Consider the following 15,661-nt stretch of genomic DNA (forward strand, 5'->3'; position numbering starts at 1 on the left):
CTGTTAGTTATTAAATAATAAAATATAATCTGCGTTCAGACCAACTTTTGAAAGCATGAATAAATATTATTCTCTAATGAAATCTATTAAATTTGTTTCATACACTTGATAACTGCATATGAAACACCGATTATCCCAAATAACCATTTTAATTATTGAACCAAAAAAAGCCTGTAAGAAGCTTAGTATTAACAACATAAAACCCAATTTTTGTTTACAATTTTCGGAAAACATTTTTGCTAGCAGAACGACGACCTTCAGTAGTTTGCTTCTTTTTCCCGCTGGACGTTTCTTCATCTTGAGAGCTTGGCTTGTTCTTCTTTTTCTTTTCGACTTGAAATGTCATTTCCATTCCGGAAGGCGTACTGCGAATAGTTTGTTCAGTTCCCTTTTGTTTCTTATCATTATGCTCGGTTTGTCTCCTATTCAATAGATTATCAAAAGTTTCATGCTCTTCCACTTCTTCATCAGACGACACTTCTTCATCAGAACTCAATTGCACACCTCTTGTGTGCTCGCGTTCTTCATCCGATTCTTCAGCAGCAGTGAGTTGAGGTTTAGTTGATTTGGTTGGATTAAGTTGTTTAAATTCTATTGTATCCTCATTAACTTCAAAGTCCTTATCAGTGAAAGCATTCTTGAAACGGTCGTCTTCGAGAATACTGGAAGCATTTTCGTCTCCAGTCTTCTTGCGTAGCTTGGCTTCTTGGTGAGCAAGACGAGTTGCCAAGGTAGCATTAACCTTGGGCCGATTCTGGGTACGAATCTTACTGCTACGTTTCTTCTCAAGACGTTCTTTAATGGCTTTCTTTCTATGCTCTTCGTAAGAGAAGGGATTTGCAATCAAACGAGCCTTTTCATACAAGCGTGAGTCAATGAAAAATCCATGCATATAAGCACGGATAACACCCGTTCCGACAAGATGATCCAGACCAAGACTGAGAAGTTCCTTTTTGGTAACAAATTTGTAGTTGTCATAGATTGTGGGAGTACGGTTTTCTTCCATTTCTTCTGTAATGTTATCAAGGAAGGAACACCAGCGAGGAGCGGGATTAAGCGAAGGAACATAAAAAGCATGCATAGGAGATCCTTCATTTGCGGTAAAAATTAAGCCAGAGTTAGGAACTGGACATACATCATTTAAATCCACAGTAGGTTCAATAGCTGTAAACGGTTTTCCCGTATCTTTCTCCCAGATCTTGATGATTTTAGAATCTGCAGAAAGGACACGGGCGCTACCATCCAGGGCACTGTCCAGCCAACTAAGGTTCTTGACAGGCAAGCTGTAACCTTGATCTTTAGTCATATACGGTTTTGGTGAACGCAAATCATACAACAGAGTAATACCATCAGACAAACCTGCGGCAAGATTGAGTCCATCATTACGATAACTTAAAGCAGTGACTGCACGGTTGGCACTTGTGTATGGGGAAGAAGGAACATTAGAGGGCATCTCCAAAATGCCGACACGCGAACGATCGCGAGGGTCCCAAAATTCGACAGTACCCGCATCGGTACCAAATGCCAATAATTGATGCATGGGATTAATATCCAACACATTCACACCAGAAGTAGGGTCTTCGCTAGTAGCACTTTCAATCTTGAATGGGTTCAAGAATCGGCCTTGTTCCAAATTCAAACGAAAAACTTCATCTCCAGCAGCAGCCAAATAAAGATCACAGCTAGGAAAATGATACTTCAAATCTCTTCCATATTTGGGAATCCTTGTTGAATAATGTATACCACCTTGACTATGGAAATCCACCGTACGGTCTGCTTGTAAATGGACACTCTTCGTCCAGTCGTCTGATAAAATTTCAAATTGAACATTTTCTGTATCCGTGTGACGTTCAAATTTTAAAGACATTTCAGCAAAATCGAAAACTTTGATATGAGGCTTGTAAACGCCTGTGGACATGGCATATTTACCATCTCGTGTAACTTTGATGCGGTTGCTAGCTTCTGGATAATCAAACTCTTGAAGAAGCTCAATTCGATGTGACAAAGCATAGTCCTTTTTCAATTTTTTCTTGCTGATCCACTCAGGCAGTTTTTGTGTTATGCCTTCGCCTGATACTGTGTAGACGCGTACATTGTTCGGGTTTTGCACTTTAAGAGACATTTTTTCTTTTCCTTTATAATAACTTGGTAAATTTATAAAGAAAACAGCCCCCTTACTCCTCTTTACCCTTCTTTTTGCAGATGTGTTTTGCTTTGAGAAAATTGGAGTTTACAGGACCAGAATGTAGTAGCAATGCACGGACTTTAACGAAGTATAGTGGCGTATCCTGCCGTATTGAACAATGTGTAATTAATGAATTAACGAAGTGTGCTATTTATATAGTATGATATGTTTTTATATGATATATCGTATATAAAATATTGTACTGTCATGGTGTCTTAGACATTGTGTTTCAGCATTGACACTAATGCGAGTAAATTCATCATAATTTTATTGTGAAACTTTTGGCTGACCTGGCAAGCTATGCCTTATACAACTCTTTCTGGTGCTATTCTAGTCTATGGCAATTTGAAATTCATTTTTCCCTTCCTTGGAATTTTATGAATTCCATCTTTTGGTCGACGATGATCATCAAAATATGACTTCTACTCATTTACAACTACATTTACTGTACTTTATACTTTATTCCATTGTTTTTTATAGCGCCTATTTAAGCTTGCTTTTACCGAACTTAGATAGCCCTTTCTCCACATGTACTTGACGTTTTGAGAACCCAAGTCCAGCCTTCAGCGATTATTGATTCATCAAAACCAATCCGATTCTATGCCTTTATTCTAGTCAATGCTCTGAAACGGTAACCGGTATCTTATTTGACCAGATTATTCCCGATATAAATATTTTATGTTCATTTTGTTGTTTTCCATCTAAGCGATCCTCGGTAAAAGATATCGGTCCATTTGCCTACGTTACATACCTTTACAGCGTCTGTCTATTGAAGTAAAATATCTTTCTACATTACTTATTCATTTTAGTCCAAAGTACTTTTATTAATGTCATAGACCCTGTTTATGTCATGCTGCTTTGGTGGTTTAGTGGTATAATGCTTCGTTGCCATCGAAGCGACCCGGGTTCGATTCCCGGCCGAAGCAATCCTTTTTATTACAGCAATAGATTTGAGGAATATTTTTGCTTAAAGAAAACTGCGGTATACGTACAGCACCACTGCTTCGATTTGTCGTTTTCAAAAGAATGTTTACTAATGATCCGTAACAGTTCGTTAGTAAACAAATCGCCAGCAACATTACCTTCGTAAAAGTTTGATTAAAATAGATCAGCTGTGTGATTTTGAGAATGTACGTTACTATCGGTGTTGGTTTTTTTTTGTTTCTACATACGAAAACAACACTCATAAATTGGGATATATATCGACATCAGAATATTCATATATACACTAATTGATCCTATTCCGTTCGTGATTAGATACCTTGGAAACAATTTTTACCTTTCGGAATCACGAATCAATAATCAAGGCAAAACTTGCTTAGGATGGTCTCATTAGCAGTATGACGACGGCTTTGGAATTATGTGCTGCTTCTAACCAAATATCTTTGACTGTCGATCCTGAGTTGATGCCAATATCATTATTTACTAGGCAGGCGATTCTGTTCTAGTTCTTAAAAGTACGCCTCACTGTCCAGATCAGCCAAAAGTGTGGGATGTGAAGGCTTCCAGCCTAAACGTTGCTGTGTCAAGGTACTTGAAGTTGGATTATCCAAAGAAAAGAATGTGCCAAGGAATCCAAAATGGTCGGTTGCTTCTTCAGAGGGTTTGGAGACAATAGGTAAATTGAGTCGTTTGCCAATCACGGTTGCAATATCTTTGGTCGGAATACCTTCATCGGCAACACCATGGAAGATGTCTCCAGGAGTTCCTTGTTCAAGTGCCAATATGAATAGATTAGCGGCATCTTTTCTGTGAACGGCAGGCCATCGATTCACACCTTCGCCAATATAAGCAGAGACACCTTTACTTTTAGCTGTATCAATAAGCTTTGGCACGAACTGATAATCTCCGGTCCCATGAACACTTGGTGGAAGGCGGACAACTGAGGAACGCACTCCTTGAGAAGCAAATTTCAAAGTTGCTATCTCCCCAAAGTAACGTGGAATTGGCGATTGACTAATTTGGGTTACCTCTGTGCCTACCGTACCAGTAAGGGGAACCACCGCAGTTCCAGAAGTGGTAACGAAAGGACGATCAGATCCTTTGAGGGCTTCACCAATCGTTTCAATCGCACGAACATCAATATCGCAGACCTCTTGATACTTGTTAAAGTCATGAACAAAAGCTGTATGGATAACGCCGTCAGAATGTGCTGCTCCACTCTTCAGACTATCCAGATCCTCAAGTGTACCAAGATGAGGTATGCCTCCAGCAGTTTTGAGTTTTGCAGCGCTTTCTTCAGAACGCACTAAACCGACCACTTCATGTCCAGCTGCGATAAGCTGTCTCACAATTTCAGAGCCAATAAACCCTGTTGCTCCAGTAACAAATACACGCATAATGTTTTTTTTTTGTTAGTGATGAGACCGTTCTGGTAATGGCTCTTTATATATAATTCCTAAGAAATGAAGGGTTATCAATAAAGAGTTAATACATGACTAAGAAGATAGCAGGGCAGGCATTTTATTAGTAAGCGCATTACGATTTCATTAGGCAATATCAAGTCCGAAAACAGAAAGCAAAATGCGAAATCGTAAACTCTTTGACATCAATGGTGTCCCACTAACCACCAGTGTTTCTTACCAATTTCTTCGACTAATGTGAGAATTTGTCCCCCGTAAACACAGAAAGGGAAGAAATAAAAATCAAGATCAATACTTAACCTGGCCCTTGTTGTCCTCCAAATTCTTTTCTTCCTTGTTTTGAACAAACATGATGTCTTACCTAACAACAAATGAAACCACTTTGAACCTTTGAAAATTGGATAATGATGATATGGGGCAATGAGGAATCAAATTTGAACAGGTCTTTCTATCGAGAGAGAGCTTTTAGTCTTACTAAGACTAATGATCCCGATAATTAAATAAAATCATGTGTTAGTCCATGTTTCACGTTCTTTTGCTTTTTTTTTGGTAATCTTTTTGGAGGGTACAGAAAATCTCAAGCGTTGATAGTTATGCTTATGTCCATGACCGTTCGCAGCAGCTATATTAAATCGTTTCAGTTAATTAAATAGATATTGTTTATTTAATATCCTCAAATCCTAGTGTGTTCAAACACTATCATAGTTTTTTGGTCTTATTTATTTATCAAATTGCATTGTTTAATAAATCCGAAAAACACATTTACTAAGGGTTGGAAACATTAACAAAGTACCCATAAAAAAACTGCTATGTATATGACTATCGATCATTACAATTGTCTACGGCCATACCTAGGCGAAAACACCAGTTCCCGTCCGATCACTGCAGTTAAGCGTCTGAGGGCCTCGTTAGTACTATGGTTGGAGACAACATGGGAATCCGGGGTGCTGTAGGCTTTCCTTTTTGTTGCTCTTTTATTTTTTAATCTTTTATTTATTTCTTTTTTTTTTTATATACTTTTCCAGTTACGGCTAATATTCTATTTAAGGTTGTTTACATAAATCTCAGAATGATGTAAATTTTTATAAGGATACAAAACAAACGAAAAGGACTAGTCTTATATAGGTAATTGTTCAGTGGAGCTGAAACCATCAAATTCAGACATTATCGAGTTTATTCAGAAGAAGATATCATGGGAATTCGTGGAGTTTAACGACTTTTCAAACATTATATCATTGTTTGGAACAAATTATTTGGTCAATACAGTTATTTATTTTCGCTTACTTTATATATGTTAAATTCATCTTTAACAAGTCAATAGAATTTATAACTTATTTGTTAGTGTTTTCAGATAAAACGTTAATCATATTTATAGAAACTATTCATTTCGTATGTATATTACTAAAATTTCTTATACTTGTTTCTTTTCATCAATTGTTGTAAGGTTTTAAGAATCCTAAAATGAAAAGCGACCATAAACAAAGGGCCCGTTTAACAAACATCTACTTTTGAGTTAGCAAGGTGGATCCCTCAAGAACAAGCAATATCTATTTTTGTCTCTATCCTCCTGTATTGATTGCACTTGCTATTTTGTATGAAGGAAATTCTAAAGTCGATTGTTTATCATGTATAGTGAATTGTAGCTACTTAAAGTATTTTTTATTAATTCCTTTACTTATTTTGTTGGTATCAACAAAAAAAAGAGTAATTATAACTTACATAAATTTGTATTTTTTAGAAAAAAATTGGACAAGCCAGAACTCGAATCTGGGACCTCTTCCATGCTAAGGAAGCGTGATAACCATCTACACCACATGCCCGTATTATAGCATCAATTAATGTAACGTAAAATTATAGCTAGAATCCTGACATCTTACAATGCTACTATGGTTAGTAGCCGAGTTTCTGCAGTTGTTTCCTAAGATTCAACCTTGACGAGAATACTTACCATTTTAAATCATTGTGTATTACTCTCCTACCAAATTTCCTGCTTTTAATGTTTTAAAAGTTTTCTGCATATTTCATTCGCAACGATGTAAAGTAACTATTAGGTGAACAAAGTATTTTCGTCAGTTTAGGAGAAAAGTATTTGACAATTGTAAGTATTCGATTTTTCTTTCTTTACGAGCGCTGTGTTAAAGACATTTCTGCCTTTTTGTAGGGCTTCGTTGAAAATGTCATAGCGATGTTATAATTATTACGAAGACACTTGTCGACAACACATCTCTCAATAACAACCTCCTAATAATTTTTTGCTTATTTCGATTTTTCTTTTTATGCTAAAAGGGTCTCTAAAATAGTTTTTTCTTCGCGATAGACTACATTACTCTTTCGAGATATCCAAATTGACTTGTCTAACCGTGTTTTCATTACTCAGTTTTTCTCTAGAAAATTCGCTTATTCTAAAGAAGCTAGTGAAAGCAACTGTATCTTCGACTGTCTAGGTGTCGCTTTGGACGGAAAAATTTTCGGAAGTCAAAGTGTTCTACAAATAACGTCAGCATTAGTATATTAATATTGGGCTCACGTATTATATTTGCATCAATATCCATTTCTAACTTTAGAATTATTTGATTTTTTTTTGGTTTTATCTGCTTTCAACTTATACTTTTCACTATTTCGCTGATTCTTCATCATGATTGCTTCAACTCCAGCAGGAAGCGAGTCTTCCTCGAATCACTTAGATAAGGACTTTGGGATATCTGAGACTAAAAATATAGACCATCGACACTGCAAGGTAGCTTACCGCCCTTTAGACTACAGTCCTACTCCTTCCATTTTTGCCCGCACGCATCAGCGTAGTAATGTAGACTTTACAGGATTCTTTGTTCTTTTCTGGGTATCTGTTGGCACAATGATTTTAATACATTCTTTGGACAATATGGAAAAAACAGGTAAGCTCTTTGGAAACAATATCATCCAATTCTTTAAGATGAATTTATTGGATCTGGCAAAGGCAGACTTATTTATGTCTTCTTTGTTTTTTGTTTCATTTCCATTCCAGAAACTGTTTTCTTCAGGTACTCTACGCTGGTATGGTTCGGGTATTTTTCTTTACAGTGCTTTGGTTTTGGCATTTCTCATGCATAGTGTATTGCGATGCTGCTTAAGTGACTGGCCCTGGACTCATCGTGCTGTCTTTATCCTACATTCTATGGACATTTTAATGAAAATTCATTCATACAACACGGTAAACGGTTGGTTTTCGTATTGCTATTATCAAGCCCGCAGACTTCGAGCTAAGTCAGATTCTCTTTCGGAACCAGAAAAGCAAAACTTGAAGCTGTGTGAAGAGTCGATAGTTGAGCATGGAAAACGCTATCCGAATAACTTGACATTTAGCAATGCACTAACGTTTTTATTTATGCCTATCTTATGTTATCAGCTCTATTATCCTAGAACGCCCCATATTCGAGTTACATATTTACTTGAATGTGCACTCGGGACTTTCGGTTGCATTTTCTTATTAGTAGTCATATCGGAAAACTACATGATTCCAGTCTTACTTCAGGCTATAAAATGGATTTTAGAAGCTCCAGAAGACGCATCTACCTACTACTTTGTGCTTCAATTAGGCAAGACTGTCACCTATCTAATGTTTCCTTTCATGCTGAGCTTCCTTATAGTATTTTGGGTTATTTTTGAAGGCATCTGTAACTTCAGTGCTGAAATCACTCGTTTCGCTGACAGGAATTTTTACGACGATTGGTGGAACTGTTGGACTTGGGATCAATTTGCTAGAACATGGAATAAGCCAGTCCACTATTTTTTGCTTCGACACGTTTACTGTCCTTTTAATAATAAATTTTCCAAATTTACGTCAACTACGCTAACTTTTTTGGTCTCCTCTATTTTGCATGAGCTAGTAATGGGATGCATCACAAAGAAAATTCGAGGTTATGGCTTATTTTTTCAAATGACTCAAATTCCTTACATGTTGATCCAACGACAGAAGTATATTCGCAAGCATCGATTGCTCGGAAACGTTTCATTTTGGGTTTCTATAATAATTGGGCTTTCGCTGATTGGTGTTCTCTACATTTTATACTAAAGATACGCAACTTTGAATGCTGGATTTCACAGGATTGCAAACACGATGAGCGTGCATCACATTTTCTTGTACCTTCTTCACTTGGAATACGATGCTCTTAAGTAAGAGTTGTTTGTCATTCTATAAATGAAAAACTAAAATTTACGATGAATAATGATTATATTTCAACAGACGACTTGTACTGATATTATGTCAATGTTCCTTTGCATTACTTCAACTGTTCTCCGATGCTAAATAACATGGCATGTTTATAAAAGACTTCTGTATTCATAAGTTGTTAGCACATCTAGCCGGAAAATATAGATTAAGAATCCTTAGCTTCTTTTCTCATTCATGAATAAACCTGAAGGCTATTGGAATTACTAACATAGACTGTATCAACCTCTTTTTGTTAATGACGATACCAAACGTACTCTACCAATTGCTCTGGACTCCCAACCAGCCTATATTATAAAATGAACTATTTAGCGATATCTTTGAAACTCGTTATTCCACTTAACATCAAATAACGAAAAAATGTAAAAACGGAGTCTCACCTCCCACATATGTTAGTTCACAAGAACATATATCCTAGAATCAGGGGAAATTACAATAATAGCACAAGTTAAACGCTCATTTCATAAGTTGGCAATCTTTTAACTCGTAATTTATTTTTCTGGAAGGAGCACGGGATGATGGCGACTGAGAATCCATTTCTCAGGAATGCAAATTTGGGTCAATCGTCCACACAAGAGTCGCCTGTTGATCCATCAAACATGGAGACCTATAACAGCAAGAATCCGTTTTTGTCTCCAAATTTGGTTCGCACGAACGATCCTTATATGGAGTCTTTGGCAGATGATTTGGTAAGTCTTTGAATAGAAGAGGAATTGAGGTGGGTAGAACATGATATGGTAAAACTGTTGAAATGAAACAAACAGGAATATTATAAACTCGATATGACCAGTAGGCATCAGTTTATATATACAAAACTCAAGCTTCTCTCATCTTGTGTTTACATGATGTATACTAACTACTTGTTGCAGTTCAGTAGTTTGCAAAAGAAACCCGTGCGTTCACCAATTTCTACAACATCTTCTAGCCCCGTAAAGACAAGCCATGATCTATTAGATTTCCGTCCTCATTCATCTATGAGCACTACTCGACCTCCCTCTTCCATGAGTGCTGACCGACCTCCTTCGTACCGATTGTCGCGTGCTCGTAGCACTCATGTAGGATCCTCCAGTGGCCACTACCGGTCTCCTTCCAATGAGTATTCTCCATCCATTCAATCTGGTAATTCCCGCGCCAAGGGTAAAATTCGTCGACATAAAACGGTTCGTGAAGGCCAACGAAACAAAAACTTTACGAAGGAGCCGTTAGACCAGATTGATCGTTTAGATGTAACGGGAATATATGGCTCAGGAAGTTTCCATCATGACGGTCCCTTTGATGCTTGCCGACCTCACCGCAATCGTAATGTGAAAAAAGCTCCAGTGGCTGCTTTTCCGAAAGATAGCGTCGCCAATTCCATTCCCAAAGTGGGTTCTAATTTTAATGATCCTTCTGCTCCAAAGGATTTTAGTAGAAAGGCCATCCATGATACCCTCCGTACGAAAAAAATCCTTCAGTCTCCTTTCAGCACTATGTCTTATGACGAAGATGATCCGATTCCCGCTGGTACCTCTGAGGCCCCTGGCTTAACAGATTCGACCCGTATTGAAGGCGCCCTTGCTTCTAAAAGTGCTATAGCTCGCAATGAAGAGATACAGGCCATGGAAAGGGCAGGTCTTCGCAGAAAGAACTCTTTAATGCGAAAACTTAACTTAGGCCGTTCAGGCAACCTTTCTCGTTCCTCTACCTTGCCCAGTAATTACCGTTCAAGGTCTGCTCTGGAAGTTAGGAAATCTCCTATAACATCTCCCCGAGCTCTGAACCCTATTTCCAATGCAAACGAGTATGACAGTGATGATAGTATTTCCCAATCACGAAGTCATGAAACAAAACCCTCATCAAACAAGGCGCCTCCTCCACCAAAGAGACGGAATGGTGGTTTGAATACCCGCCCTTATCCAGCACATACCCAGTCACAAACATCTCTTCCCTTGACGGCCAAAGAACAATCAAAACCCAAAAAAATGAACTTGTTTCGTAGACTTTTTAGCAGACGAAAGTCTTAAAGATGTATTCATATCTGGCAACTCAGGGCTTTTATTAAGTTATTATCTATTTTATTATCTTTGACTTATCTTATTTTTAATATGTGTGCTCTTTTCGTTAATTCCTTTTTTTTTGTGGTTACATTTTTACTTTTATCTTCTATTACAAGTATCTTTATTTTATTTCATTCTATAATCTCTGCACGTTGGGTTTATTTTCTATTATATTTATGCTTTGCATATGGACTTCTTTCATTTTGGTTTTTTAAACTTGAAGTACAATATGCCTGTAGGGAATGGCTTCAGTAAAGTCTTCTCTAACTCTTCTTCCTGATTTGATTCCTTTTGATTTGCAGCCTAATCAAGCCAAGTAGGTTCAATGATTGCATTAAACGATTCCATTAAGTAAATTTTATTATGAAATTTGCTTTCATATTCATATCATTTATGCGCATGTAATATAGTTATTGGAAGATAAGCCTCTGTCAATCTTAACGTTTGTTAGCTTCGCAATATCAAGGACTAGTTTTGAACTTACTTTGAATGTAAAACCGTTTTTAAAGAAACCTTTATTGTGTAAGATATCCGGACCTGGGCGTTTGTTTCTATGGTTCTACAGGACCCTGGTAAATTTAGGAAAATGTATATTTTTCCCAATTGAGGGTAAATATGATATCCAGTATCTTGAGGATTTACTTTCCACTTTGAAACAACCTTTCCTGTCTTCTTTTTTGGTGCTGCTTGTGAAGCGTGGTATTGGCTTGAGTCGGTTTTCAACACTTGAATAGACTCTAGCAAACAAACGTTAATATACCGGACCTGGATGGTTAGTATAAAGGGAATAAAAAGACAGAATAGCATACGATGGATTGCGATTTGCTATTATACTGTATATTTAGCCCAACGTCTTGCCCACTAAAAAACAATGATCTGGATATTGATATTCTGAGTGAAATTTTAGGGGTGTCGAGTTTTTTTGAATAAACTGTGTTTTCACAAACGATATTATTATTGATTGAAGCAACATTTTCGTTCATGGATGGGAGTATTGTTTTTTCAATGGATGTTCTAGTAAATTGAGCTTCGCCTGAAAGAGAAGAGAAAAATAAAGTTCTGCTCCTGTTAGTATCAAATTTTGATATAAGCTTTGCTTACGCAGAAAAGGAATAAGAAAATTGTAATTTTTGCGTTCTGAACGATCCAGGTCCCAAATCTAAAGGAACAACAAACGCAAAAGGAAAGCTGAATTTACAAGGCTCCTTCAGCAAGAATCCGAATTCATTTGAGGAAAATGCACCTAGGTTTGTTGGAGTTGCAGGTAATGCATGCTGAAGAGAGTACTTTTCGGACACAGAAAAGATGGGCTCTATTGCAGATTTAAGTTTTAATGTACCAAATAAATCAACATAGAGTTGTGTTAGGCAGATAGAATCATCTTGATTGCGAAGCGGTTCATAAGATACCCAAACGTGTCCTTTAATAAACGTGCCGGCGTGCAAAGGTCCTTCAGGTAAGGTAATTGCGAGTTTTAAATTTTCCGTGTCTACAAATGGATTTCTCGATAAGTCTAAAAGTTGAGGTTTTGACTTCCTAATTGGACTCTTAGTTATTGGGAATAGTGTTTTTTCTCTTTGGCCAGTATAAAACGGATCTCTCCATTCTATTGTTGAAGAAAAACGCTTTGTTTTTCCGAAGCCTGTATCCTTTTCACCATTATAAAACCCGTCTGTAACTGTTTCGGTTTCAGATAGTCCCCAGAGAGATTTTGAACTTCCCAATGAACAAGTTTCACTGTTGCTTTCCTGCTCAGATATCACTGACTCGCTTTTATTTGTAAAGCATAGAGGCAATTTCTTTAGAATCTTCATTATATTTACGTGGTTTTAGGCTAATTATAAGTCCTATTTGCCTGTTTGCAGATTTTTAACTATATAACCAAAATAAATAAACATTGATGGAAACAATAACAATCTATATGCTAATAGATGATGTGTGTAAATTAAAATAAAGAACGTGAATTTTATTCATAAAATAAAGATAACATTTTTACTTTTTGTTATCCTTTTCAGTAAACAAATCGTGACAAAATCATTATTTAGTAGTTTTATTAGGATCCGTGTATTTTCTATATCCGTCATCAGATGCCTTTTGATACTCTTTACCTGCTAATAATTGATTCATTCTTTCTGTGATACTTACGAATGGAGGATCAGTCTCCTCTTCGTTTCTGGTAGACGCAAACTTTTCGTCGGACTTTTCTAAACCCTTATCACTAATATTTCCTTTTTGCAATTGCGTTTTAGGTTCGAAAGATATTTTTTTATGTCCTTTAGGCTCAATAAGTAGGTTTACTGGCACAGAAGATTGAGGAGTCGGTGTACTCATTGAGGACCGACTACTTCCGCATAAAAAACCAGGTTTACGAGGAACTTGTGGGACGGATCGCCGACCTTGTAAGTTTGGTAATGACTGTGGACGTGAAACATTGTTCCATTTGCTGATAAGTGAGTTTACCTTTGGTGGAGACTCAGATCTAGCTATATTTGAAACCGGTAAAGAAGATACCAACCCAGAAGACTTCTGGGTATCAATTGGATTTTTCAACATTGTTTCACCTATATCCTTTTCTTTTTCTTTCTTTTCCGTAGGCTTACGGGACGTGGAAGAAAACACATTATCTGCTATATCCAAAGTCGCTTTAGGAGGATTGGCAGCTTTAACATCCGTAAGTTCCTGCGCGTTTGTAGGTGATAAGTGAAAATTTCTGTCAGGATAAATAGATGAAACGTTTTTACCAAGAGCGGGTTGAAATGGTTTAGGTGGAACATTTGGGAGTGATGCCCCTACCTGTATTGGTTTTGCAAATGAGAAGGGTGGCTTTCCTGAGTTTAGTTCTGAGTTAGAAGGTATTGGGACAGGTGCAGCATTGGGAAGGCCGTGAGGGGCCATAGGCGGTAATCTTGTGTGTATTGAACCACTCGACTCGCTAGGGTGCAGTCCACCATTTTCCAGATTTGAAGTCATTTGCAGATATTCAGAACCAGAAGGATTACAACTTGACGAATTTTTACCACTATAAATATCCCTTATTGGAATGGGCATATTTTGCATATGACAAATCTCAGCCAATGTTTGATATATGTTTGGCCGCTGCCATGGATTTTGTTGGAGTAAAGCAGATATTAAACGTTTTAAGCGAGTAGAATAGGAAGGCAAAGGAGGGAACATGTAGTTCACGTTTAAAATAGCAAGAGGACCTTGCTGTTCGAAAGGAGTCGTATAATAGCACAATTTGTAAAATAAAATACCTAAAGCCCATATATCTATAAAAAGCATTAGATAATCTTGCAATATAATTTCAAAGTTTGTACTTACCACTTTTTTCATCAATTCCAAATCCTCGACGCAAATCAAGCATTTCAGGACATCGATATTGCCAGGTTGTATATTTCTCAACATTATACTCGACTTGCCGAATTTCAGTAGCTGTTTTAGGGCTCGAAATCGGATGACAAGCACTACCAAAATCGCAAAGTTTATAGGAGTTTGGAGCTGCTAGCAAAACATTTTCGATTTTTAGATCTCTGTGTATTAATGGAGGACGAAGATAATGCATTGAAGCCACAGCTTCGGTGACATGAGAAGCAATTTTCAATATTTCTGACTCAGTCAATCGAATTTGCAGCCTACTATTCATGAAGTCAATTAAGCCTCCTCCAGAGCAGTACTCTAATAATACAAGAGACTCATACTGGCTCTTTCCGACGGAGAAAAATTCAGACCCGTAGTAAGAAACGCATCGTTTATGATTCGAAACCAGTTTCTAGTCAGGGAGGGATTAGTTTTCATTTACTGCTTATAATGATATTACCATTGTATTGACTTCTTCATAAACAGCCTTAAAAGCAAGAGCATCCGTAGCAAATATGCGTTTTAGCACAGCTTCCAAAGTAGCCTTACCAGGCGCATACATTTTTACGAGATAAACATGAGAGAAGCCACCTAATCATGATGGTTAGAAGCAAAAATCCCGTATTGAATGAAGCAATTACCTTCAGCGATGTATCGTACTATAGTAACATCGAACTTTTCCACTCGAAACTTATAGCCGGGAGGTAATAAGCCTGCTGGAAGAGGCGTCTTAGGGAGTAAAGAAGGATCCCGGGATGGATTCATCGTAAAACCTGACAACAACGGGCTTTTCTTTTCTACCAGCCAGTTCGTGGTTCGTGGAAGGAGAAATTCATTGCTTAAGCAGCAAGCATTAGGGAGGAAGCCACAAGCCTTGCTCTTCTACAAAATAAACTATTTTCAAAATTATTTTTATTAAAAAAAGGATGTTTTCGTGAGTCCCATGATAAGCAAATGTCGACTACAAAATGATTACTAGAGAGGCTTTTCTTGTGGAGATACTGAATGATCTTTATTCTGCTTGAAAAGAAAGGTCTTACTGGTAACTTCCTTGAGTCTTTGCTAGGTTTGACTTCCCTTTGCATCAATTGAATGCCCCTGGAAATATTTTCATTACAGTCAACGATGGCTCATTCACGTTTGATAAATGTAAAAAGAAGTCGGGAAGAATGCACTCCTTCGTCAAGTCAGAGCATAGACTTCTTTGTAGGACCCATGGAGGTCCTACTTTGGTGACATTGAAGCCATAGCTTACATATCATGAATCCGACATATGAAGCTCCAGTAACAATTATTCATAAAACCTAGATGCGCTTCTACTCACCATGGTATGCTTTGCTTTAACTTGTGCTCCATCTATTTTCAATGACCCAATTCTTTTGATAGGAAAGGCCTCCCATAGATTGTTTACATTCTGCAGAGTTTCATATTTTTCATAGTGGGACAGGAGATATCTTTTCCAAACCAATTCTTTTCTTCTTCTTTCCTTAGGTCTTTTCAAATTTCACAGTAA

General features: G+C 37.3%; 6 protein-coding genes and 3 non-coding genes across 9 annotated transcripts; 4 read left to right on the forward strand and 5 right to left on the reverse strand.

The window, feature by feature from the left end:
• Positions 1–52: 52 nt before the first annotated feature.
• On the reverse strand, positions 53–2,213 carry SPOG_03549 (rRNA processing protein Enp2). Its single transcript, XM_013169964.1, has one exon. The coding sequence runs from the start codon at positions 2,120–2,122 to the stop codon at positions 215–217; it is 1,908 nt and encodes a 635-aa protein (XP_013025418.1). The 5' UTR covers positions 2,123–2,213; the 3' UTR covers positions 53–214.
• Positions 2,214–3,040: 827 nt separating this feature from the next.
• Positions 3,041–3,111, forward strand: SPOG_16362. The gene has a single exon. It is a non-coding gene; the product is annotated as a tRNA-Gly (tRNA).
• Positions 3,112–3,375: 264 nt separating this feature from the next.
• On the reverse strand, positions 3,376–4,586 carry SPOG_03550 (NAD dependent epimerase/dehydratase). Its single transcript, XM_013169965.1, has one exon. It carries the CDS (start codon positions 4,522–4,524, stop codon positions 3,637–3,639), a length of 888 nt encoding a protein of 295 aa, XP_013025419.1. The 5' UTR covers positions 4,525–4,586; the 3' UTR covers positions 3,376–3,636.
• Positions 4,587–5,389: 803 nt separating this feature from the next.
• Positions 5,390–5,504, forward strand: SPOG_16363. The gene has a single exon (XR_001203119.1). It is a non-coding gene; the product is annotated as a 5S ribosomal RNA (ribosomal RNA).
• Positions 5,505–6,294: 790 nt separating this feature from the next.
• SPOG_16364 lies at positions 6,295–6,368 on the reverse strand. The gene has a single exon. It is a non-coding gene; the product is annotated as a tRNA-Ala (tRNA).
• A 115-nt stretch (positions 6,369–6,483) lies between these two features.
• On the forward strand, positions 6,484–9,063 carry SPOG_03551 (acyl-coA-sterol acyltransferase). The gene has a single exon (XM_013169966.1). It carries the CDS (start codon positions 7,184–7,186, stop codon positions 8,597–8,599), a length of 1,416 nt encoding a protein of 471 aa, XP_013025420.1. The 5' UTR covers positions 6,484–7,183; the 3' UTR covers positions 8,600–9,063.
• A 28-nt stretch (positions 9,064–9,091) lies between these two features.
• Positions 9,092–12,713, forward strand: SPOG_03552 (membrane associated protein Pal1). Its single transcript, XM_013169967.1, has 2 exons — positions 9,092–9,444; positions 9,625–12,713. The coding sequence occupies exons 1-2, from the start codon at positions 9,271–9,273 to the stop codon at positions 10,756–10,758; spliced, it is 1,308 nt and encodes a 435-aa protein (XP_013025421.1). The 5' UTR covers positions 9,092–9,270; the 3' UTR covers positions 10,759–12,713.
• Positions 10,897–12,605, reverse strand: SPOG_03553 (arrestin; the record flags this gene model as incomplete). The annotated part of the gene is made up of 4 exons (XM_013169968.1): positions 10,897–11,227; positions 11,276–11,556; positions 11,601–11,850; positions 11,893–12,605. 4 exons carry the CDS (start codon positions 12,603–12,605, stop codon positions 11,179–11,181), a joined length of 1,293 nt encoding a protein of 430 aa, XP_013025422.1. The 3' UTR covers positions 10,897–11,178.
• Positions 12,714–12,798: 85 nt separating the features above from the next.
• SPOG_03554 (NAK protein kinase Ppk38) lies at positions 12,799–14,977 on the reverse strand. Its single transcript, XM_013169969.1, has 4 exons — positions 14,790–14,977; positions 14,609–14,739; positions 14,113–14,560; positions 12,799–14,060 (listed from the first exon to the last, which is right to left on the reverse strand). Exons 1-4 carry the CDS (start codon positions 14,911–14,913, stop codon positions 12,829–12,831), a joined length of 1,935 nt encoding a protein of 644 aa, XP_013025423.1. The 5' UTR covers positions 14,914–14,977; the 3' UTR covers positions 12,799–12,828.
• Positions 14,978–15,661: the final 684 nt, after the last annotated feature.

Source organism: Schizosaccharomyces cryophilus (genome assembly GCF_000004155.1).
Source record: "Schizosaccharomyces cryophilus OY26 unplaced genomic scaffold supercont4.7, whole genome shotgun sequence".
NCBI classification, from domain to species: domain Eukaryota; kingdom Fungi; phylum Ascomycota; class Schizosaccharomycetes; order Schizosaccharomycetales; family Schizosaccharomycetaceae; genus Schizosaccharomyces; species Schizosaccharomyces cryophilus.